At 38.7% G+C, this 25,523-nt stretch overlaps 1 protein-coding gene across 8 annotated transcripts in view; it reads right to left on the reverse strand.

Annotated features, from left to right (window-relative positions):
* Positions 1-25,523, reverse strand: part of sash1b (SAM and SH3 domain containing 1b) — a 58,872-nt gene that overhangs the window by 23,104 nt on the left and 10,245 nt on the right. The window contains exon 1 of one of the 8 annotated variants that reach the window (XM_046062447.1): positions 281-414. The exons of the other annotated variants lie outside the window; for them this stretch is intronic. Coding sequence (XP_045918403.1) covers positions 281-364 — 84 coding nt within the window. The 5' untranslated portion in view covers positions 365-414. Of the gene's footprint in view, positions 1-280; positions 415-25,523 lie in introns of those variants that run through there. 8 annotated transcript variants of the gene reach the window in all.

Raw genomic sequence — 25,523 nt, forward strand, 5'->3', positions numbered from 1 at the left:
CTGAGTGGCCATGTTGTAAAAATATCATACAAACTTCAATAATGCAGAATGCTTAAACCGTATTAAGTCAGGCATAAGCACTTAGGAATAAAACAATTAATTATTAAATTCATGCATTATAAACAATCTCCCTGCAGCAGTATAGGGTAAATTGATGTCAATAGCACTGTAAATACACAGACTATGATTCACAAATATATATTACAATTTGTAAACACAAAACACTATTTACAAATAGATTCAAAATCCACGAATGAGCCAAAAACAAGAAATCACTTACTTGTACTAAAACCAGAATTTGAATGAATACAAAATTGTTTGTCTGAGGGTGAGGGTCATATTCTATTTGTAGAATGTTTCGCATTTGTTTTCAGAATTGTGACACTACAATTTCCATGTTTTAAAAATTACAGTTTCTACAAATGCACTTGTCACAATGTGCAAACAGTTGTAGTGGTGTCCACAAATTATTTTAACTGGTTTACCATGGAGTGTATGACCATGATCCACAAATATAACAGCCAATTAGGTGTATTGCCTCTGTGATGTCACGTCCCCTCAATAAGCCTTTCAAAATAAGAGCTGAGACGTGTCAGAACATGAACATCATCTACTCTACATCTAATCCTGTGTGGACAAGGGCTGAAATTGAAATTTTATTTAAATTGCAATATGGCCTGCAATTCTGAAATTGCAGGAGGTGCAAAATTTGTCAAAGGTGATATATGTGCCCAAAAAACATTTTAAATTAAATATTGTTGTGCTGCGAGATGTCCTGGCCCGCACATCATATTCTACAGACTTAAGAAAACATCTTTGTTTGGTCAAAATCCTCGCAAAAATCACACCAAAATTGTTTGAATATGTTTTTTAATGAAAATGAGAATAACAATGTAAACATTAAAGCTGCAAGCAGTGTTGCACTTTCAATTCAAAATAGCTGACTTCCTGTTGAGTTTAAGGTATGGGTTCCTGAGGCTTTTATATGTGTCTTGATATGATATATCCTCAAGAACTTCCGTGCATGTAGGTTGAACTAGGCTCGGGGGCAAATTTTTTCCAATTTTGTAGGTGGCGCAATGGAGCTATTTTGCCACGCCCATGTGCGAGACCCTTAGAAAACGTAATTTTTTTTGCCACGTTCGATGTGTTTCCAAATTTTGAGAGTTTTTGAGCCCCTTTAGGCCGTAAAATTGCGATTCATTTGTGAGAAAGAATAATAGTAATCCTTACTATGAATACCACGGTCCGTTTCTGCTCTTGCTAACGCATATAGTCTGGAAAGATAAGAGATTGTGTAACTTGCGCCATCACCAGCTGTCACATATTCCACATCGATAGATAGATAGATAGAGATAGAGAGATAGAGAGATAGATAGATAGATAGATAGAGAACTACAGTAGTGGAATGTAAGTACTGTACTTAAAGGACAGATTCGACTTACTAGAACTTTACCAGCAGAATATTTTATGCTTCTACTCACAACATGTGAGAGGCAAATATTGTACTTTGTACATTTATCTGACAACTTTAGTTACTAGTTACTTCGCAGATTACAAGTTTTCATCCCCTTCCTGTTCAGTAAAAACCACGTCTCTCTAGATGTGTTGATGTTGAATGTTCCTTTAAAAGGTTGAGAAAAGACTCCTTCTTAAGCTAAATAAACAATTTAAACCCCCCTTGGATGAGATGGAAAATGTAAAACATGGCTGTTTGTCGGAGCTCATGAAAAGTAGACTTTTTTAGAGATACGTAGTTCTCACAGGACATCACGCTACAAACATATGATGATCAGTAATCAAGTTGAATTACTAACACTAATCACCATGAGAACTTCATAGGTCAGGTAATCAATCTACCTTTAGACAAATAAAAACTGCTGGAATTTGTTAATTTAGTTAGATCAGCTTCGCTTTAGCTCACATCACTAGAAGGCTAGTTCTGATCGAAAGCTCATCCTAATCTGGAATGTTAAGCTTCAATGGCACATAGATCTTTTTCTTGATTTAAAGTCCTCCGTCTCAGTCCAGCCTTTTGTCCTCACTGGCTACCCCTTTCTTAAATCACTTCCTCCTCACTACCTCTGTCTTTTGTTCTCCTTATTCATAACACTTGGTTTTCTTATCTCTTTTTTCCCACTTTCCCTCTCCTTTATTTGTCTTTATTGCTATTCCTTTAGGCCTAATGTCTCCATTATTTCTGTTCATTAGTATTGTCACTCAGTCTGCCTTCCACTTCGGACTACAGTCGGAGGCCTCCATTTGCTTGATGATGCATGAAAATAGGCATTATACTGTAGTATGTCATAAATCCCACTCTTAGATGATTAAAGATAAATTACGACTATGCATTTGGAAATTGAATGTGGATAATAAAAACAGATGATTCATGTACTGTGGCTTAGTTACAGCATTTCTACTCCAGAGGTGAAATAAAGGCCATGACAAGGTGAGGAAGAGATGAGACAAGAAAGTAATGAGGCAAAATGCTGAGTAGTAGTTAAGTGAAAAAATGTAAATAAGAATACAGTGGAAGAACCAAAGTGTCTACTGGGGTTTTTATTGAATCATTAGTTAATGATGTGATGGGTCTTAATGATGGCCTTTTGAAAAGTATTAACAAATGACTCTTTTGATGCTGCATTATACTGGTTTAGGTATAAGGGTTTGTTCAAATTGTGGTGGGACTCTCCAGAAGATTATGACAATAAAATAATGTAAGCATGCATTAATGCAATAATGTAAGTATGCATTTGTTGGACTGTTCCCTCATCTGATATTGCCTAAAAACATGCCAATGCCTTCACACAAATCGTGCAGAGTGATACAGTAAATTATGAAGGTACAAGGGCTGCAACCACAACCCAAGGTGATTTATTTCAATAGCTTGTTTAAAATGTTGAAAATCTACTAAAACGATAATTTTTCAAAAATAGTTGAGGATTAATTTCTGTTGATTGACTAATAGATTACTTGTTGCAGCTCTATGAGGAATACAATCAAACCACTTAACAAGTAGTATCAACATATTGAAATCTTGTTTCTAATATTAAAAACTATTATCTGGAACTAATTAAAATGTTGTAGATAATAGAGCTAACAGATTGTCAAATAGTCACCCGGCAAAAATGTGTTGTAGCCAGTATAAATATCGTCTTACATAGTACATTTTTAGGTGAAATATTTTGCAGTATCAGTTTGCAGACAAAAGCAGACTCAGCCATGTTCCTCTGATCCTCTCAGCTGCATTTGGAAGTGTAATTATGTGTGGAGAAATCTAAATTACCGTGGTGGTTGAGAGTCAGTTTGTTTACTACTGAAATGGGCCATGCACCGACTGCACGATCCTGCTCATACTTGCATCTACTATGCTGTCACATATACACTCCATATTCTCTTTTTTTGTTCCATCTTGCATGTTATTGCACCTGGAGGACTTCAGTAGATATGTGCTGACATCCAGTTGGTAACTACACCACACATACATGGATTTTAAATTTAATTTAAGTATTGTGATTATATTTTAGGGGGGAGTGAGTATCAATATATTTAAAGATGAGAATTTGTTTTTAATCATGTGTTTATTTCTCTTACTACTGTACAACATAAACCCTAAAGGAAAGTCACCTGTCAACTTTGGCTACAGCAAGAGTCATTGGGGAAATGTTTATGTTCTCTGACCATCCTGCAGGCCTAGCAGATACAATAAATTCATGTCATGTCATTCCTAAAATAATATACCACATTTCTTTGTAGCTTCGCTATCACAACTATCACCAGAACACTTACATCCTCTTTTTCATATACCATTTGCACAAAAAGGAAGACAATTAATAAAGCCATCAGAAGTATGGAGAGCTTGTTTATCATTATGTCATGATTGGTATTTTAACAAGGTTTACCTAACTAAATTGCACTGCTTCATTTTAACTTACCTGCCAAGTGCATGTCTGTGTAAGAGTGTGTTTGAAGGAAATGCCCTGATCAGAAAGTCACCTTAATGTCTTCTCCCTATGAGAAAAAAATATGTATCTTCTCGAAATCTGAAAATTAGAAAAGTCAATGTTGCAGTATTGTTTTTTTTTTATCAACATGGAGACCAGCTGAACACATTTTGTTTCCTTCCAGTTTTCATCCATTTAATTTTACTTAAGCAGCTGAGGCTATGTGGAAAGGCTGGCTAATTATTGATTTGACTCAAGCCAAAGCAGGGAGAGAAGCCACACACACAAACACATCAAACAAACAGGCAAAAACAGTAGCTCCAAATAGGACTGACACAACTGTCTGGAACATGGCTTTTAGTGGTATGAGTGAGCAGCTGTTTAAATGGCACACCATCATTGCTGCAGCAAGTCAAGCTTAAACTAGGAGCGCACTCAGAGCGCAGACCTCTGCCACCACTATATACTTTTTTTTACAGTAAATAGTGGTTGTTCTTAGCTGCAAAGCTTCATCATCTCAGCTGTGCATTTATTATGTACTCCTAAATTGGAAATATTTCACATACATTTGTGAAAACCACAAAAGTGAAAGAAAGTGTGTGTGCGCGTGTGTGTGCGTGTGCGTGCGTGCGTGCGTGCGTGCGTGCGTGCGTGCGTGCGTGCGTGCGTGCGCGTAAGCGTAGTAAGCTGAAACAAGGAACAAATCAGTCACTTGTTTTAAAATAAACTGTAATACACTCAAATACAGAGAGAAACCAGGCTTCCAGGTACATCCCCCATTTTGAAAAAAAAGACAAAGATTTGGCAAATGGTCAAACACGACTGCTTTCTATGGAACTCAAAGCAAATTTCCACGGCTGTTTGAACTCTGGCAACCATGTATGACACTGAGACAGATGCCAGATTTGCCAGTGAAGCTGAAAGTAACTCCACTGGGCATCATTAGCTCATACACTGAAGGTGAGTACAATTTGTGGCTGTTTCAGATGTTAACATCAGTGTTGTATGGCGTGTAACTAATTATTTCAGTTGAACTGACAGGGATCTTCTTAAGGGAGCCAAGACTCTGAGTCACTGTGCTGCATGTAAGATGATGCTGATCCCTCATGCTGATGGAGGTCAAGCTGCCACTGTTAGAACAGCAGTTTGAGTGTAATTATATATTGATGGACACAATAAAAGTCAAACCTAATCACAATCACAGAGCTGTATGAAATTTGCATGGAGATGCACTGGAATTGTTTTCATTAGTGGCAATGAACCAAACACTGTCCTGTGGGAAAATCAGGTTAAAGGGGCAAAATTAGGATCCGGTCTGATGAACACAAAATGCAAAGTATTAGGAAAACATCTGTGATTTCTACATTATTTCTGCTCAGGTGTTTTGACAAATGCTAGTGGGTGAAAAGGAAAACAAATACAGAAACATAGCAACACAGCACTGTAAACACTGTATATATTCATCTTATCAAGTCAATCTAGTACTACATTCTTAAAATCTAGATTTTCTTAAAGTAAATGAAAACTATTTTTAATTATAACTTATATTTGCCAACTATTTTGATAATTGATTATTCATTTTTTTTCCAAGCAAAAATATCAAACATTTGCTAGTTCCAGCTTCTTAAACATAAGGATTTGATGCTTTTCTTTGTCATTTATTATAGTAAATGGATAGTCTTTGGGATTTGGACTGTTGGTTCAATCAATCAATCAAAATGTATTTATAGAGTACTTTAAACATCCAAAGTGGACACAAAGTGCTGTACAGAAAATCAATAAATAAATGAATACATAAGAGACACTAAATACAAAGCTCACACGACGCATAAAAGTAAAAACAATAACGACCATACAATAGAACAATAAAAAAATACAGTCAAAACAAGAAATGTTCAGTTTTCAAAAGGACAAGGAAAAGAGGTGGGTTTTAAGAAGAAACTTTAAAAAAAGACAGTGAAGATGCCTGTCTAATGTGCAGAGGAATGGGCACAGTTGATCGGCTGACCTGAGAGAACCGGTGGACCTATAGGGGTGTAGCAGCTCAGAGATGTAGGGTGGGGCAAGACCATTAAAAAAACATTTAAAAGCAGATAAAAGAATCTTAAAATGAATCCTACGATGTACAGGCAGCCAGTGGAGTGAGGCTAAAATGGGGGAAATGAGCTCATGTTTACGTGTTCCAGTTAAAAGACACGCTGCAGCATTTTGTACCATCTGGAGACGAGCAATAGAGGACCCACTGACCCCCACGTACAGTGCATTACAGTAATCCAACCAAGTGGTAACCAAGGCGTGGAATACTGTCTCAAAGTGCTGCTTAGAATGAACTAGCTTTATTTTGGCCAGTTGCCTCAATTGAAAAACGCTTGTTTTTACGACTGTCCTTATCCGTCCGCCAAGCTTAAGGTCAGAGTCGATTTTAACCCCGAGGTTAGTGATTGTTGGCTTGATATACTGACTTAAGGAACCCAGATTGACACGGGGGGTCCCAGTGGTGCCACCAAAAAACATCACTTCTGTCTTACTTTCATTAAAATTTTACAATTAAGAGCCATCCAGGCCTTTATGTCACCAACATGACACTTAAGTAACAGTCCAACAGTTTTATTCTTTTTAAGAGGCACATAGATCTGTCTATCGTCCGCATAACAGTGGAATGATATACCATGCTTCCTAAGTATGGAACCAAGCGGGAGCAAATAAAGAGAAGAGAAAATGCCTAATATTGAGCCCTTTGGGAACCCATAAGAGAGAGGAGCAGAGGAGGACACAGAATCACCACAGCTGACACGGAAAGTTCTACCTTCCAACTAAGACCTGAACCATTTTAGGGCAATGTCCTTGATGCCCTCCCACCGCTCAAAACGAGAGAGCAGGATTTCATGGTCCACTGTGTCAAATGCAGCAGTCAGATCAAGAAGAACAAGAATAACAAAATCCCCGGAGTCAGTAGCTAAAAGGATATCGTTAAAAGAGCTGATACTGTGCTATGTAGGGTTTTAAAACCAGATTGGAAAACTTCAAGAATATTGTGCTCATCCAATAAGGCCATTAATTGACTGCAAACTATTTTTTCAAGGAATTTTGATGGAAAGGATAGTTTGGAGATAGGCCTGAAATTAGCGAGATCTACAGGATCCAGACCAGGTTGTTGTTGTTGGTTGTACAAAAGAAGCAATTTAAGAGGTCACTTTGGGCTATGGAAAAATTGTAATGAGCATTTTTCCCATTTGCCAGTTTATTAGATACACAGTAACCTTCATGAAGGTCATAATGTTCATTTTTTGTTGAAACTGTTTTAGAGTGGTGATTAATCTGTACATGTACTGTATAGTACTGTGTTTGTTGTATGTATAACTGTATGGTCATTTTTAAGTATGTAGTTGATGATGCTATTGAATTGTATTGCCTTATAATGACAGATGTTTTTCATATTTTGTCCATCCAATTTATATCAATGAAGGTGGGAAAACTAAAAGAAACACCTTTCAGACAAAACTGTTCAACAGCACCACAAACTACCTCCTAAAAAAATTATCATAAAGTTGAATATACTCCTTAAACAGTGTTAACAAAAACAGAACATAAGAACCTTCATAAAAGGTAGGATTTATTGCAGGATTGTTGTGTTAGACTGCATTAGTGTTAGCTAGGTATACCTAATAAACTGTCAACTGAGTGTATATCCACTCAATGTCATGAAATGTTTTGGAAGAGTTATTTCTGACAACATAAGGCAGACCACTCTCAAGGAAGGTCAATGTTATATGCAGGGTCGTTAGAACACAGGAAGTAGATTAAAGAACAAAACAAGTTCTATAGCATTATAAAAAAATCATTGCGTGATATCCAGTAGGCCTATGTAAAAGATGGAGATAAGCCATAAATATCATTTTACAGAGCTAATGAGATAATAGATGAACACAGTCACGTTTCTCATCTAGACTTTATTGGCCACCACGGAGGCAATTACTTGATAATGTCGAATAGTCAGAGAACATTGCGTGAATAATGGAAACAGTGCATCAGATGTGGAAATAACCTTGACAATGACATTGAGACAAAGCAGGCAAGGCAATCTGTATATAACCTTTTGTACACAGTACATACTTAAGAACCTGATCACTACCAATACCTAAAAGAGACTAATCAATCAATCCCCACTTGGAAAACAGGAATGGTTCGGTATAAATCATTATTTTCTGACAACTGAGCCTTTAAATACCAATATGCTCTCAATCATGGCCACAAATTCCTTTGTGTCAGCCCCAAGAAAATAGGAAAGAGGAACAAGGCAATGATAAAACCTACAATAAAAGCCAAGCATTGAAGAGCCAAGCCAAACAGCTATCTTTTACTTCACAAATTTACATCCATAGTCGAAACTGTCTGTGCCTCATGTCATCCATGTAAAATGTAGTGCACTTTGAATCAATTGTTCTGCAAGGGTGACTCTAGAGAAACTTTAAAAAGCTGAAAGCTAAATGTCAGTGGTTCTGACCTTTTCCTTGTTTACTTTACAGTTTCATTAAGAAATACTTTGAAGACTACAATTTTCAAGTTCAAGTCATCCGCATTTTTACTATGTGATCAAGTGATAAAGATCCACAGTGAGAGTAATGTGTTTAGACACTTAAGCACATGCGAATCAAACATGGAAGCGCATCTGAGTGGGAAACATTCAATAGTGGAACCACAAATAGATGCAGCCTGCCTGCAGGCAGACACTGGCTCATGGGTCACAAACAAGACTTCCTCTAGGAATCACTGCAAACTCATGTCATGCGACGCATTTGAGGAATCACAAACAATGTAACAATGAGAACTGTAAGGCATCAAGCTTAGATGCGTGCTGTCAAAACCAATAATTAAACCACAGTAATATTTTAGCTTGAAACTTTTCTCTAATTGTTCAGTGTAGTCTATCTTTTGGGTTTCTTAATCAAGATTATGACTAATTATGATTTATTTGCTGCAGTCAAAGAGTGGCATTTTAAGAGAATCTAATGAATACAAAAGTAATCAAACCTTTTGTTGATTTAATTTTGTAGATTTTGTCTATATGAATCACATTCGAATGTTGTTTACATGTAACATACCTAATTATAGAAGAAAAAAAAATTATCTTTGTTGACAGCATTCAGCTTTGAATCGTAATAAACTGGTTGGCATCATGCAAAATAAAATAACTGTTACTAAGAACTGTAAAATTTTGGAATACAACTCACACACACAATGCATTAGTTTGCTATGTGTACACATGTTGATTAATGTGTGTATGTACATTACAATATGTGCCATAGAATGTAGGCTATTTGTGTGTGCATACATGTATATGATATGCATGTGTTGAATTATTTATGAATTATTGTATATCAATACATTTTGAATATGGACTCTTAGCTCATTGGCTAATCTTCCAAAAGAGATTGTTTCGCACTCATGTATTTTGACTAAGGCAAATAATGCAAGATTCCTCCAAAGGCATGACCCCTTCACAGCCCGGTGGATAAACCCCATCCATCTGCTACACCAAAGGGGATTAAAACAAATGCTAACTGTTTGCCAACCATACTTGATCCAGGTCCAACTGCACTGTGCTGATGTTTTCCCCACATTGTTAAAATGAAATCTGTTTATTTTGCTGAGATCCTTGCTCAGCAATTGTTGAATGTTGTTATAGTATGTTCTCCAAATCAAAATGACATTTTATGAACACAGAGACATTATGTTCACCTCCAAACCATGCCACCATCCACAACCTTTCACTGAACTTGAAATTTAAATGCCAACAAAAGCTTGGCATAGTCCCTAACAGTGACATAATAACTATGTGACATTTAAGGAACTTTCTGCAACATGTAATCTGTCTACTTTGATAATAGTCAAGAAAAGGTATGCAGCATACCAAAAGCCAAGACCTTAATGAGTCAGCTCTCTCCATTTTCCAAATGTGTTATTTTAATATTCATTAGATGTGTGGCTGGAGGCACAACCACTTTCACTAGTGAATCACCCTGACTAAAACCCACCAGACACAGGGACAGAGGTCCTGGTGCAGTGGTACTTTGGCCTCATTGTGCCATATGGAATTTTCTTTAGCTTGTTTGCACTAACCCCAGTGAAAGCCAAGCGTATGCCAAAATACACGCCAACTTCAGAAACCGGCTAGTGCAAAGGTGAACCCCAGGCTTCAGTATCTACCACAGCTGCCATGTTTGAGTGGATGACTGTGGGAGCCTGCAGCAGAGTGGGCAGCAAGACAGGCCAGTGTTAGTCATGAATGCAATTACTAATGGGCCTCCTGTCAGTCTGCCAGATCAGACTCCATAACGTACCCAACCAACACTCACCCAGTGAGCTAATGACAATGCTCAAACAGACTAGTTGTTGACTAGTAGTATTAGTAGTAGTACAATACAGTTTATAATTTACACAAAATGACAGTATTCTTGATTGAGACCTCTTTGCACATTTTGTGTATTTTGGCTTACACGTGTAGAGACTAAATCAAGCATTACTGACCCAAATAGCTGCATGATGCCAAATTACTTCTCACAGGGTTTATTCAAATCCCTTTTTACCTTTGTGTAAATAAGGTTATGCAGAGTTCGGATGGATTGAACATGCTTTGATAATATTGGTTTTGTTATCATACTTAGAGGATTTCCATTTTTACTAATCCCAGATGAAGGTGTTTTCACAATGAAAACTGTTCACACCGAGAGGAAATTCTCTGCAGTTCTCAGATCGAGGCTTTTCTGACCAAAATAGGAACAGAATTGAAAAAGTGCTTGAATGTACCAATATCCAGCAATCCGCATAACTGAATTCCAGAAATTTAATGTTATAGAACAATGTAATTTTGGTCAATAAAAGAAAAAAGAAAGAAAAAAACTTGATACATAATTACATTTGTTGTTTAATTGTTAATCCACAATGACATATGATGCCCTGGTGTGTGGGCTTGCATGGAAAACAATATGAACATAGCGGGCTTGTCACCTTTAAGGCAGAACATGAGAATAGAAAAAAAAAAAAAAAAGCATCTCTTCCCTATTTGCCCAAAATGAATTCAAATATTAGGTGTACCCATAGTAACTCGCAAACTGGCATTGTGATTGGGGATGCACTGAAATGGACATTCTTGTGTATCCTCGCACTAAATTCATCAAGTCTGACTTATTTGATAATCCTAACCTCGGGAGGAGGTTAGGATAAATTGGAAAACCGTCAGTTTCTCTCTAACTCCTCCCCTCCTGCGGAGCCTGAGGCGGCTGTCTGACACACAGTTTCATTTCCTCATTCATTCTGTCGATATCAAAGCACATATCTGAACGCATTTACATCTTTAAAAACTTTAAAATCCCGGTTAGATAGGCTATTAGTTTTTTACCCAAACATGATCTTGAACATGACCGCTTTTATGATCAATCTATCATCGATATATGGACAGCTCTTCGCACATCGTGGATTTATCCTCAACCCAGAATAAAATCTATGTCCGTCTTTAGATATAACGCTGCGTCTCTGCGGACAGCACTGAAAACACTTACTGTGGGCTACATTTACTGCAGTAATCACTGTTTAATAGGCTAACCTATAAAACTGACCAACGAACAAAATATAGCCTTCCTATTTAAAATCGACTGTACTGGGCTGTAGCACTTTATCATTCATTAAGGAAATTCCAGTCTGGTAAATAATGAAAGAGCAACGCTGTGTAGTAACTTAGCCTAATAATGTTAACGCATTGATTCTTCTTCCACTCCAGCGTTTTAGAGCCTATCAGGGTCCGCGTTGGCACGCATTCATATTTCTAGATCCACCCGATTAAAATGGCGGCTCTGCCTTTATTTACTCGTTGCCATGGTGAATCGTAGTATCGGAGCTCCATCGATGATTGCTTTTTTTCATCCGCACGCGCTTCGCTGTGCAACGTCATCACCGAGATGCACGCGCAACCGGGGGGCAGAAAGCAGCTTCGCGGCACATCAGTTTATACGGCATATCTAGCTGTAGTGTTGGGCAAATTACTCAAGAAATTATAATTACTTACTTTTTACTTATTACTCATTTAAAAAGTAATATTACTTTACTTATTACTTGGTATTAAAGTAAATGGTCACGTTACTCGTTCCGTTACAATTACTTTCAACCACCGCACCCCATCCTTAAAATTGACGGGAAACCTGTTCAGCAGCGCATTTTGGAAATAAATCCACTTTACTGGAACAAGAAGTAACCTGAGGAGTCAACAACCAGCCGACCTGAATACACTGCAGCCTCTCAGACCAGAGGATGTATCTTATAGGCTATGGATATAGGCTATTTAAAAATACTACAAAGCAGGTCCCTCCCGACATTTTAACTGATTGCGTATTCATAACAGCATCAATGAGTATGATTTTTAGGAAGCATACAGCGTTTACAGCTAAAAGCTGATGAGAGTTGTTCTGGGTCCGCTCGACTTCAGTGCAATGGCAGGGTTCTACCGGGAGCCGAATTACCTCCGAGGTCGTCCCATCTCCAAAACAAACCGACCTGGTCATGAAAACATTAAAACACAGCCACATAGCAACGTTAGAGTTAGCCCTGTGGTGTGTTACAGCTAACAGCTGATCCAGGTCCGCCAGAGAACGCAAGGTAACTTTTACTTTTTATTTATCAACAGAGCCTGCTGTTTCACAGCTCCTGACTGGTAAACAACCTGGCCATGTTTGAGAGCGATGTGCTCGTTTGTTTCTCTGTCTGCAGAATCAGGACCTGATGTGGCCCATTCTGCGTCCAGACCTGCCAAACTGCTGCATTTATGTTTATTTCTTTGTTCCTCTCTCTGTGCTGGAGTTCTTTTAAGAACTTGGTGGCTTGATCCAGATTATTATTATTAAATTGGTTGAATTTTAATAAAAGTGTGTTTATTCATATAGTGTATCAAGCTTATTACTTCTATATACGCAAATCTGATAATATTTTACTCATGGATAGGGACGTTAGGCTACTGTATGAATGAGCACTTCAGAGATAATGATAGTAATTATATACATAAGCTTTATATGGCTGGTTTCTGGTTATGGCTATTTCTGTGGTTTTTACATGGTTAGAATTTGGTTGTGGGCCCAGGGGGGTTTACATAATGATGATAGAGAGTGATCAAGAGGTGAATTTGTGCATTATACTTTGTCAGTTAAAGCAAGCAAGGCATCCTTCCATGTCTGAGAATGGCGCTGTTTTTTTAATCGTCCACTAGAGGGCTGCAGCGCCACAATAAACAGCCTAGTTCAAATGAACGAAATGTCTCAAAAAAAAAACATTAGTTAATTTTAATGAACATGATTTGAAGATTCGAGTCTGTCAAAAGAGTTGAACTTGCCATCACTATTGGCTAGCTGCTGACTTGAACAACATTACGTCTGGTGTTGTGCCGAATTCTGCCTGCCTGCCGAGAATTGCATACACTCGCGGCTGGTACGGTTATTTATGCTGAGAAAAGAGGTCGATGCAAATGTTGGCAGATAGCCTACAACATCTGTTCTGCCGAATTATGCATCCACCTTTTAAGGTCCTTTTCAGACACTTTGCTGTACTCATTGATCAAACGCGGTAATCACCACATCTTTTAGCCGAATCTCAATGAATGCTACTTCTAGCCTACTAAGTGTAATAAAATATTAACGACTCTAAACGTTCAAAAAATATATACTTCGAATCATTTATCACCATTGATGAACACCACGAAGGATGTAATAGCGTTTAAAAGCAGTAGGCTATTTGGAGGTGCATGCAATTCTCGGCAGGCATGCAAAACTCGACGTAACACCTGTATCGCTGACGTGCAGCGCGGTCGCGCATGTTATATTAATATGCAAAATGAAACACAAACAAACAGATCCAACTCTGAAATGGCAGTTTATTATTAAGTCAATAAGAATTTACAAACAATGCGTAATCTACGTTGATTACAGTAGTTGACTACAGTCTTCTGACCGGCTACCGAAGCGTGTAGGCCTATGCCTCCTGGCTGCCCGCCAGCCTCTAACCTGCTTGTCAGTTCGCACTGGTCCGTTTCAGTTACCAAAAAGGCTTGAATACATGTGCACTCCAAATGTATAGGTGCGGCTAGCTTAATCGCCTTCTCAGAAAAAAGTCAGAACGTTTGTTGCCTTTTCTAAGAAGTCAGCCACAGATGGAGTGGATGCGCTAGGAGACAAGGGAAAGAAAAAGACTTAAGCACATAACCAAAACTCTGAGCTACAATTAGACAAACCAAGTGGGATTGATATAACCGTGTCAGAGGAAATTCCCTAATCAAATGGTAAATGATTTTAATGAAGCCAATTAATTCCACCCTTGCCTGAACATTGCTGCAGCTTCAAAATGGATAACACATGATAAACAGAAGAGTTTAATCAGAGCCCTAGTATCCTCTTTAGGTGCCATCTATATCTACAGCTCACATTTTTCACAACACTTTTAATAAAGATTAATTTATTAAGGACAAGGCAACTCTCATTAGCTGGAGCAGTAACAGACTTCTGGAAGTCCCTGATTTCTCTGTTAGGGTAAAGAACGGGTTATGCAGACATAAGCTGTATAATATTACTGTGTTGGCAGTGGGGTAATAGCGAGCTAGTTGGCACAAACGCCAGGAGGATATTTGTAAGATTCATAACTTGTCTGGCTTTTTGGGCTTGCTGCCTGGCTACTGTTCAGTTCCATCCTCTATTAAAACACAACTCCAACATACAACCTCTGTGGAATTTGAGAATTTCACACCACCACACTAAGTAAATAGCTGGAGATAACCCAAACATAGAACTGAGATAGATGACTTGTGCCTAAAGAATTAAAGACCCCCTCCAGTGTATTTTTTTCTATGTCATATTTTTCTGAGTCATTTCCTTACAATGTTGATTACCCACATAGTTTGCCAAATATTTTTTTTAGCCAAATAGCTTAATTTTGTACTCAAAGTTGCAAAAATTGCTTAGTTGTTAAAACGGGGTGGTGACGTATGACTATAGTAATTCCATTCCAAGTCATACGTCATTCTCCAAGCTTGCGCAGGCGCACTGTCATGCCTCTTTTAAAAAACTAGCTGCAGACGGGTAGGAGCTGTTTTTGTGACCGGGATGGGAGGCGTCAACTGCAATCTTTCCTGCTTGCCTCAGAGTCCTGGAGGCGTGCAGGTCCTGAAGTGATGGAAGATTGCAGCCAATCACCTTCTCTGCAGAGCGATACACTGCAGCCTGCCCTTGTCCCTGGCAGTGGCAGCAGCGTACCAGATGGTGATAGAGGTGGTGAGGATGGACTCAATGATGGCGGTGTAGAAGTGCACAATCATTGTTTTTAGCAGGCTGAAATTCTTCAGCTGCCGCAGGAAGTACATCCTCTGCTGGGCCTTCTTGGTGAGGGAGGTGATGTTCAGCTCCCACTTGAGGTCCTGGGAGATGATGGTGCCCAGGAAGCAGAAGGAGTCCAGAGTGGCGACGGGGGAGTCACTCAGGATGATGGAGGGTGGGGCTAGGCTCTTCCTGAAGTCCATGACCATCTCCACTGTCTTTAGAGCGTTGAGCTCCAGACTGTTCTGGCCGCACCAGGTCACCAGATGGTCAATCTTCCACCTGTAGGCAGACTCATCCCCACCAGAGATGAGCACAGTGAGGGTGGCATCATCTGCAAACTTCAGGAGCTTGACAGACTGGTGACTGCAGGTGCAGGTGTTGGTGTACAGGGAGCAGAGGGGAAAGAACGCAGCCCTGAGGGTTGAACCGGTGGATATATATCTCTCTATCTCCGGTGAACCTGATGGTCCTGGAGTCAGAGACATGTTTTCCCATCTTGACATGCTGCTTCCTGTCCATCAGGGAGTCTGTGATGGCACGTTCAGCTGGGAGAGCTTGTCCTGCAGCAGGGCCGGGATGTTGAAAGCAGAGCTGAAGTCCACAAACAGGATCCTGGCGTAGGTTCCTGGGGAGTCCAGGTGCTGGAGGATGTAGTGAAGGGCCATGTTTACTGCATCATCTACAGACCTGTTGGCTCTGTAGGCGAACTGCAGAGGGTCCAGGAGTGGGTCTGTGATTGATTCAAGGTGGGACAACACAAGGTGCTCAAAAGACTTCATTACCACAGAGGTCAGGGCAGCGGGTCTGTAGTCGTTTAGTCCCGTGGTCCTTGGTTTTTTGGGGACAGGGATGATGGTGGAGGCTTTGAAGCAGGCTGGCACATGGCATGACTCTGCAGCCACTTCCACTCCAACTGAGATGTGATGGTGAACCATGTTGACAACATCCATGAACACAGCACGCTGGAACCAATTACAACATACCTTATACAGTTTGTGGCTAAAAATGATTAGTGGTCCAGTCTTTAGTGGTGCTGGTTGGTGCCTGGTTTAATTTGATTTCAGTGCCTCCAGAAATAAAATATTGTGTAAATTTCCAAGATTGTGCAAAGAATTAGAATAATTTTATAAATGCAAATGCATCACACCGACATTTGTACTGAAGTAAATCACAGCTAATTCTGTAATTCTGAGTAAAGACTGTTTTGAAACAGCCATTTTGGAGATTAAGAGTAAAAACACATGAACAAGACATTTTACATATTACAAAAAAATATTACTAGCTTCATGAAGATATAATTTCTTGCAGATCTGTTTTACTGAACTGCAACAGTTTTAGCTTGGTGTACCTTATTCACAGAAATTAGTTTAATGGACATGGATTTTCAGTGCAAACAAAAGCTATTGCCACTTTTTAGTCACAAGGTGGCAGCGTTGGCTCACAATACAAGAAGAATTGGGTCTTACAAATATCCTATATGTTGTCTTTTCTTCTGGGTTTTTTCACACATGTACAACTTGTGAACTGCATGATCTGCCTTTTCCACAGGTTTCTCTCGGTAGTTCTGCATTTCAACCACAATGGTAGCTGAGAGGTTGCTGTGATGGTGTGTTATATTTTATAAACATGTTTTTCCTTTCCCCAGCATACACATCAGCCCTCATGGAGTCCACTGCACCTGCCCCGCTTAGCAGATCAGCCAAAAGATACTCATGGATGGATGAGGCAGTTGGCCTTTGTCGGTTAATGGTTTAACACTGGACATAAATGTGAAACCAGCACAGAAGTCTTCGGGTTCGTGGTTTTCAGGTTAAGCTAATGAAGGCAAAGCCAAATCAGTCTTACAATTAATATTATCCTCGGCCAAAAGACATACTCAGTCAGCTGTGCAAATACATCTACTGATGCTGCTGGACACATCTTCAGTGATGTTCCTGGAATCATTGCGTGTTTCATGTCTATCAACATCATACACCCTCGTCCAGGCGACCCAGCTGAGGCTGATCAGACCCTAGCTTGTGTCCAGTTGCCGAATCTAGCTGCTTTGCCCCCATGGATCTCCTCCCTTGAGCCATAGCCATCTTGAGGCTTTCTCTGCCGCTTTGGTAGTACTGTGGATGGCTCTTCTCCTCCTCCATCGATGCCTAACAGACTGAAGGCTCTGACCAGGGATTGGGCTGCAAAGCCCCTGCATCCAACCTCTATTGGGAGACACCTTGCTCTCCATCAGGCTTGTCGTCACTCGCTGACCAGTCCTTTGTACTTGGCGAGCTTCCTTTCAAAAGGCCTCTTCCAGGCGGTCTTCCCAAGGGACTGTTAGCCCCAACAGCACCACTTGTTTGGTAGACTCAGACGAGAGAACATCTGGTCTTAGGGTGGTGGTCAATGTTTATTTGTAAGATATCTAAAAAAACATCTCTAAAAGAGAGATTTAATCTGGTAAACATATGTCTCAGCCAACGCTTGAGGTGTGACTTTTGTTGTTCTCAACATTGCAAAAGAGTATTTTGTTTTGTCATTATACTCAGTTAAAAGAATGGTCTGTGTGTATTTTCATTTAGAGCTAGTTATTTATTATTCTATGAACATCTTGAGAATTGTACAGCTTTGGTTTGCTCTCGAGTCTTTTCTAGTTTAAAATCTGCCAATTGTTTTATTTTGACCATACCCATATGGTGCATCCACACAAATATTTTAAAAGGTTCCAATCTTGTGTTTGTGTTAATTGCAATTTATAAATATTAGAATACATTAATAGTTTTATATAAAACATGTTTAATCATTAATGCACTATGCATCTGTTATCGATATCTATATATCTATCGAGATTCCCTCTCCCCCCCTCTCTCCATCCATCCACACACACACACACACACACACACCTATATCTAATTTTGATTGCAACTGCATTAAAATGTGATTCATTTTATTAAATGAGGCTGTATAAAATGTATAAATACACCATTCTTCAGGACTTCATAATGTGCCTGCCTTAGGTCCAGCAACCTGCCTGTAAGCTGTATGGTATGCTTAGTAATATATGGACACAGTATCTACAGCTCAAGCTGATGAAAATATTATTGTCAGTGTGACATAAGTAGTGGTGATGTACATACAATGTTGTGTTTCTTATAGCCTACATAAACAGAAATAACTCAGATTCTGTTTTAATCTCTCCAGTCCATTTATCCACTTAGTGACAAGTGAAAGTTCATAACATGTCAACTTTACATGCAGAAGATCAAGTATATGGTTTTATTCTAGCTGTAGAAAAAAATAGTACAGTTCCACAGAGTAATAGCCCCCGTGGTAAAGTAAGCGCACCATAAAACATAGTGGGAGTTACCGTGTGCAGTGGGTGATAGGACCATCGACTGTATGATGATACTCGCACATTAGTGTACTTCTCTGTTTATTCTCTTCTCAAAATAATTGTAACTCAATTATTTGCTCAACCCCTCAGCCTGTTTTTATTTTCCATTTAACTCTTATAACCCTGATTGTACACTGCACTGTAACTTTTTTTATTATATTTTAATGTGTATTTTTTCAATTTCCCTATGTTGCTTTTAAACTTTTATATTATTTCCCTGTTGCTTTTATGTTTCATGTAAAGCACTTTGAGTTACCTTGTTGTTGAAATGTGCTATACAAATAAACTTGCCTTGCCTTAATTATCATGGGTCAGTAATACTCCTGCCAGTACAGTGTACTAAACTTTACAGTGTAGTGATGTTAAAGCATATCGTTAGCGAACACTCAGAAACAGCCAGTCAGTTTCTGGTTGCCACGGTAATTGTTACGTCTGACCATTAACCACACCCCCATTCTCTGAGAAAGAACGTTAACCAAAAACGGCAGTTAAAACTGGCTGGAGGGGGGCTTTAATGAAGACTATGTTTCAGTATTCTGTTGTTTATTATAGCTGTCTAACCATAAGCGCATTAGCTTTATAATACAGTTTTATCTGCTTGGTTTGTAGCACTACTGTCGAAGTTTTTGGCCCCTTTTGTGATTTCTTGGTCTCAGTTCATTTTGACAATGGCCATTTACATCTTGCACTGGAATAAGGTGTGAAATGCTTTGGTCTCTCTTGGCTTGGTCTGAGACCTTTTTGGGCCCAACTTACACACAATTGGACATTGTTTGGTAATTGACTGGTAGTCACCATGGGATGTCTGGGCTACCCTTTATAACACGCAAAACTTTGTTCACACATGTTCAAAGATTTTAAGGCCCAAACCTTTCTTAAGTATAGGATTGGGAGACCTTCCTTAAATTAGTTGTTGGGAAGAACTTTCACGTCAAAACTGCAGAGTTGTAAACATGGTCAGTCTGATAGGTCTTGTCTACGGAAGATCTGTAGCTCCATTCTGTCACCTATGGGGCTGAAGGATCTGTCCTTGCAATAGCTTTAAATAAAAAAGTTAATTGCTATTGTAATTCAATCAAACCAAATTCAAAGTCACTGCTTTCTGATTTATATTTAAGATTACTCAAGTTGAAAAATATATATAATACCTTTCTGAGTTTGATCTATAGACTCAATCATATTAACAGTGGCCTCCCTAGGTTACTGTTGCTAAGTCCATCAAACTGTTGGACCTGTCGGAATTAGTATGGCACTGCCACTGTCTATTACTGCTCTCCCTGAAGAAATATGGTCCAATTTTTGGAGAAAAAAAAAGGGTTTTCAGAATGAAGCAGACGGAAAGGTTTGCATTGCATTATGCATTTAGGCTGTGAAACTGGAACAATTAAAAAGCAAAAGCAGTAGGGATATATAACATTATATTAAGTAGTAAGTTAGGTAGCGTGGGCTGGAAGGGTGAAGTGAATGTAAGTGACCCTTTCAAACTTCAACATTTTAATCTTTTATATAGCATTGAAAGTTGTTAACCCCCACACTGTACACTGTCCCAGTGTAAGGCTAAGGCTAAGAATACCAATGGCAACAGCCCTTTCACTAAGCATTCAAACAAAGACTCTTCAATAAACAGTGACACATAAGAATGTAAGCAAAAGAGAATAGCACTATGAAACCCTCCAGGCACCACGGTGACAACACAATCAATCAGACACCACAGAGGAGAAACGTAATCCACACAGAGGTATGTAATCACCACCAACGTTGCTGGTTCTCAACAAAAACATAGAGGAAACTGACCAAAGCCTTCAGACCCGAACTGCAGTACAAACTGTAGTGTCCTGTACAACTATAAAGTGACAATCAATATATCACAACAGGCATTACTTTTTATGATTATGCATTACTTTCCCAAGAATCATGGGCTGCTCCTCAGAAGCTTGTTTAGCTTTTCACCTTCACGGAAGTAGGAAAAACACTGATTCCATTATTTCCAAAGAGTTGCCACAAGTATTCAGAAAAGATGTAAAATATAAGCAGGTTGAAAGCAATTGATAAGACTGTTGAGAAGCAAGATAAAGACAATTTAAAGCTGGCTTTAAACTTTGAATTGAAGTTCATTACGGTCAAACAAAGAGATATATATTTATCACTTTCTCAGTGCATGTGACAATATGGAATCTGCCAATATTTGGATGCACTGTATAAAAATCACCTAGCATTATAAGCATTTTTAAAAACTATACTGCTATGTTTTGGTGTCATTTATGTGCGCTGCTTCTGCCCTCTGCTCTGCGTGTTTCATTGAGGGCGGGGCTCAGCACCTTCTGTGCGCATGCACATAAACACACGGCCTTCATATTGAAGACATTCTGTGCGTTAGCAAGAGCTCATCACTTCAACAAACTCTCAGAAGTGCGGTGCAACCACATCAGCAGATGCAACACACAAGCTCATTTAAGACTTCAGCAGCATATGGAGGCTGTCCTGTAGAAGATCCTTGGGAAGAAATTGTCAGTAAGAATCTGTTTAATAGGACAATTCACAGTACACTGCAACAATGCATTCATTGTGAATTATCCCCTAGTTAATAGTATTTTAGTATTAGTAAGATCAAAGATGGATGCAAGATTTAGACATTTATTTCAAGATTCACTAGCCACTAACAACTATGCACAAGTTACTAGTACATAATCTTCCATTTACTACTAACAAATTTAAGTTTATTACTCACTAATAAGTTGCAAATAAGCTTCGTCATCAACTTTACCAACTGTTCCATTAAAGAACTGAGGAAGTTGAATGTGCCATTAAGTATACAACTGGACAGGCACTGACCGTCCAACCTAGTGCCAACACAGACAGAATTTGTTTCACCTTATTTTCAACTGGCTGCACAGTCCTGGGTGTGAAGGTACTATCCTGACAAAAAGCTAATTATATTTTAATTGCGCGACATCAGGGTATTGCACTTAGGTGGATCCTGTTTACTCTTATAAAATTTGCATCACAGAAAAGTAGTGCATTTTTGATGAGGGGGAGGAGAGGTGAAACATAACACACCGGCAATGTAGTCTGATGCTGTCATGTATGGCACATAACATCACTTTTCCTTAACAGTCATCCGAGTATTAACCTTAATGTAACCGAGGTAAGTGCTCTCAACCACTGTTGCCCCAGTTCAAAATACACCATAACATTTAGATGTATCCAATTAACAATGTCATGTGTAGCGTCTCCCCTTGCAGCAATAAAACTAATGATTAAAAACTTTTCATTCACTTGAGAGTGCCAATTATCTAGCACCCACAACATTTCCCATATAGCCTTCACATGAGTGAAAATGACTAACATTTCACATAAACTTGTATTAAACCGCTGAGGCTGAAAGAGAGGCTAATGGGTGAACCTGAGGCAAAGCAAACAAACACGTTACAGCTGTATGTTGACAGGGTTATATCAAGCACAATAAATATTCTCAAGAAACCAAATGCAGGATTAATGGGGATGAATTTAAGAATCACATCCTCTTAATTTCATATGGCAGTGAATTCAAACCATGCCATATACTATGCAAATGGATCACTAGGGAAGCAGTTCAGCTAACAGTTTGTTGTGGTTTAATCTATGCAATAGTGTCAGTTGACTACTCATTTAAAATTCATACGAGAGGAAAGCTGCTGTGGAGAGGAAGAGGGATGGAAAGTGGGTCATAATCTGAAGATGCAGTATTCACTACACTACAGCAGTGTGACCCCCTTTGCTGTTTCCTATATATGGCAATAGCCTCGCTGAAAGGTCAGGTGGTGTTTTTATGGTATGAAAGCTCACTTGCATGAACAGATCTTGCACTGATCCAACCAATACCACATAGCTGGATGGAGACCAAGCCGTGAACTCCTGTTTTTGGACTACCAGTGGATGGAAGCAGCAGCAGACTCTGTGGGGAAGCTGCTACAGAAGACAGTCACTGGACAAACAGGCAAACTAGAACTGATGTGTGAGTGCTACTCACACTGTATATAAAGGTGTATTCCCACTGTCCTCAGCACAGTAGGACGTACACTAAAGACCAGAGTACAGTTCCATTTGAGAATTAATGAAATATCACTTTTGTGCTATTTACTTCTGTGGTACTCTGAACTCAATGGGAGAGGCAAAGACGTATTCCCCCACCTCTACAAATACCGACTCAAATACTGCTTAACAGCAATATTTTTATTTTGTAAAAAATGAACAAAACAATAACAAATGCAATAAATAATACTAAGTTAGCTTCATTTGAAAAATAGGTTTGTATAAACAAGTCAAACAAATACAAGAATATAACAAACAAACAATGGTCTGCAAAAAAAAAACATTTTAAAAGAGGTGTCAATCACAGTCTTGCTAAGTTCTTAAGGCCATGGAGGCAAAGGCACATCCAGTCTTTTCCTTTTTCTTCACTTCCAATGATCTTTTTTTTTTTTTTTATTAGTTTGTTTTTTTATTGTATTAATTTATCACTGGATACTATCTAAAACCATTCTAAAGCACATGCAGAGAACACAAAAAAGATCAACCCTCACTTCCTGACTTAGCTGGATAAAGCCATGCCTTGACATTTATGACATGTGACATTGTACAAGCTGTAACATTGGCATAAATCTAATCTCTCGGCCCTTCGAGGGCTATATCACTAAAGGGCCAAATTGTCACACAGATGGATTGGAAGCATGTACAGAAGCATGAGCATACAAAAACTCTGTGTACTGCTGCTCTTGTGGACTTTAACCAGTTAGGGATCAAACCAGATAAAAGACTCAATTGAGATTTAAAATCTGAAGCTTCTTGTTGTCATCATCATATAAACCACTTTGACTGTGTTTTCAGTGACACACTTAAACTAAATTAAAAAGATCAACTCTTCCCTAAGTGAGTCAGAAGAAGGCAGAAACATCCTGTTTGATTTATGAATGCCTCCAAAAGAGATGCTGTACAGAATTTAACATTAAAACTGCAAAGTACAGAGTTGTGAGTGACATAAAATGTTGCCGCTTCCTTCCATGTTTATCTTTTCATTGTTGCTACAGCCCACCTGACACAAAAATGCTTCTGCGCGATCATCTTCAAACCAAATGTGCATGCCTATCTGGTTGGGAGCTTTGGCAAATGAATGTCTGTCTCTCTCTCCCTCCCTGTGTGTGTGTGTGTGTGTGTGTGTGTGTGTGTGTGTGTGTGTGTGTGTGTGTGTGTGTGTGTGTGTGTGTGTGTGTGTGTGTGTGTGTGTTTTCCTGTAAATGTGCCAAGTGTTTGAATGGACAGCTCTTAGTTACTAGGGCCAAATCAATACATTGTTGTACATAACTGGTGCTCTCTTTGAGGATAATCTGGGGCAGTATAGTGATGTAGTAGAGTTAATTCACAAGTCAATAGCCCAACAGCTGCACTGCACTAGAGAAAAGTATAATTAATATCCAAATATATTAATAAAGTACTTGGTTCAGAGACTAAAATCTACTTAGCCTAAGTGATCCTGCCAAAAATTTAATTCATTGCCTTATTATGAAAATAATAATGCAGAATGAACAACATCCTTTTTAAAAATGCCTTGCTTAATGCAGTGAATTGGAGTGACTCACATTATTAAGACGAGCCATGTGGAATTAGAACTAATGAACAGCGATATTCTAAACACGTAAACAAACTAAGCTGCGATCCATAGGATCTATATTTCAAAAGAAATAGAGGACTTCGATCTCTAATGATAAAAAATATGTTGTCGATGTTACAGACTTGCAGTCATGATGAATTACTGCAGCCCGTGGGCGTGTGACAGTTTAGTTAGGCTTAGCTTGGTCTCAGCATTGGTTTAATGAATCTTAAATGACAAGACGTTTAGTAACTCACTTAACAGCCTTAGTAGTAATTAAACTTTATAATACAGTTTTATCTGCTTGGTTTGTAGCACTTCTGTCGAAGTTTTTGGCCCCTTTTGTGATTTCTTGGTCTCAGTTCATTTTGACAATGGCCATTTACATCTTGCACTGGAATAAGGTGCAACCCATATGTAGTAAAATTACTACATAATTAATGTGATACGCCCTCTCAGTAATATATACATTTACTATTTTGATTTGAATTTTTTAACAATTACAAATCAAAATAGTGTAGATGAACTTTACAGCGCTCTCTCTCTCTCTCTCGGGTCTTACACTGGTATTACGGTACATAAAACCTTTACAATAGACCAAAACATTGCATCTAATCATGCAAAATGCAAAACCTGAAAATATCAAAAGAAACATAGCTGCATAATAACTACATATAGTAACTACAAATAGTGTGTGCCTCTCTTTTGAAAGACAGCTCTCTAATCTACCTCTACACAACTAGGTTCCTCTGCTTGACTGACTGAAAATGCTTGCTAACCTTGCTGAGACCTTGCCATGCAGTAAAAATAGCCCAGCAGCAGAGAGCATGGTTAGACCCTTGTAATGGAATGTGATCAAGGTCAATGTAGTGTGGCTCAAAGACCTCCAAGAGAACGCAACATTAAGAGAGAGAGAGAAGGGTTAGGGCCAAGGAGACACTGAAAAACATCTTTATACACACAAATTCATGTCAGGGCAAAGGCAAAGCTATCATGTCAAGTGATGATTTTTATTTGTTATCTCCGGTCCACAAATACGTAACAAAGAAAAAATGTAGGACAGACTTAAGTCAAGTCACTTTTATTTATAAAGCCTATTATCACAAATCTGCCTCAAGTGGCTTTACAATCCTCCCTAAACCCTCAATTCAGACAAGGAAAACACAAGACTAACATGAATAAACATATGTCAACAAAGACATTAAAATTATACATGGAATGCCAATAATATA

The sequence above is a fragment of the Micropterus dolomieu genome, linkage group LG11, assembly GCF_021292245.1.
Source record: "Micropterus dolomieu isolate WLL.071019.BEF.003 ecotype Adirondacks linkage group LG11, ASM2129224v1, whole genome shotgun sequence".
NCBI classification, from domain to species: domain Eukaryota; kingdom Metazoa; phylum Chordata; class Actinopteri; order Centrarchiformes; family Centrarchidae; genus Micropterus; species Micropterus dolomieu.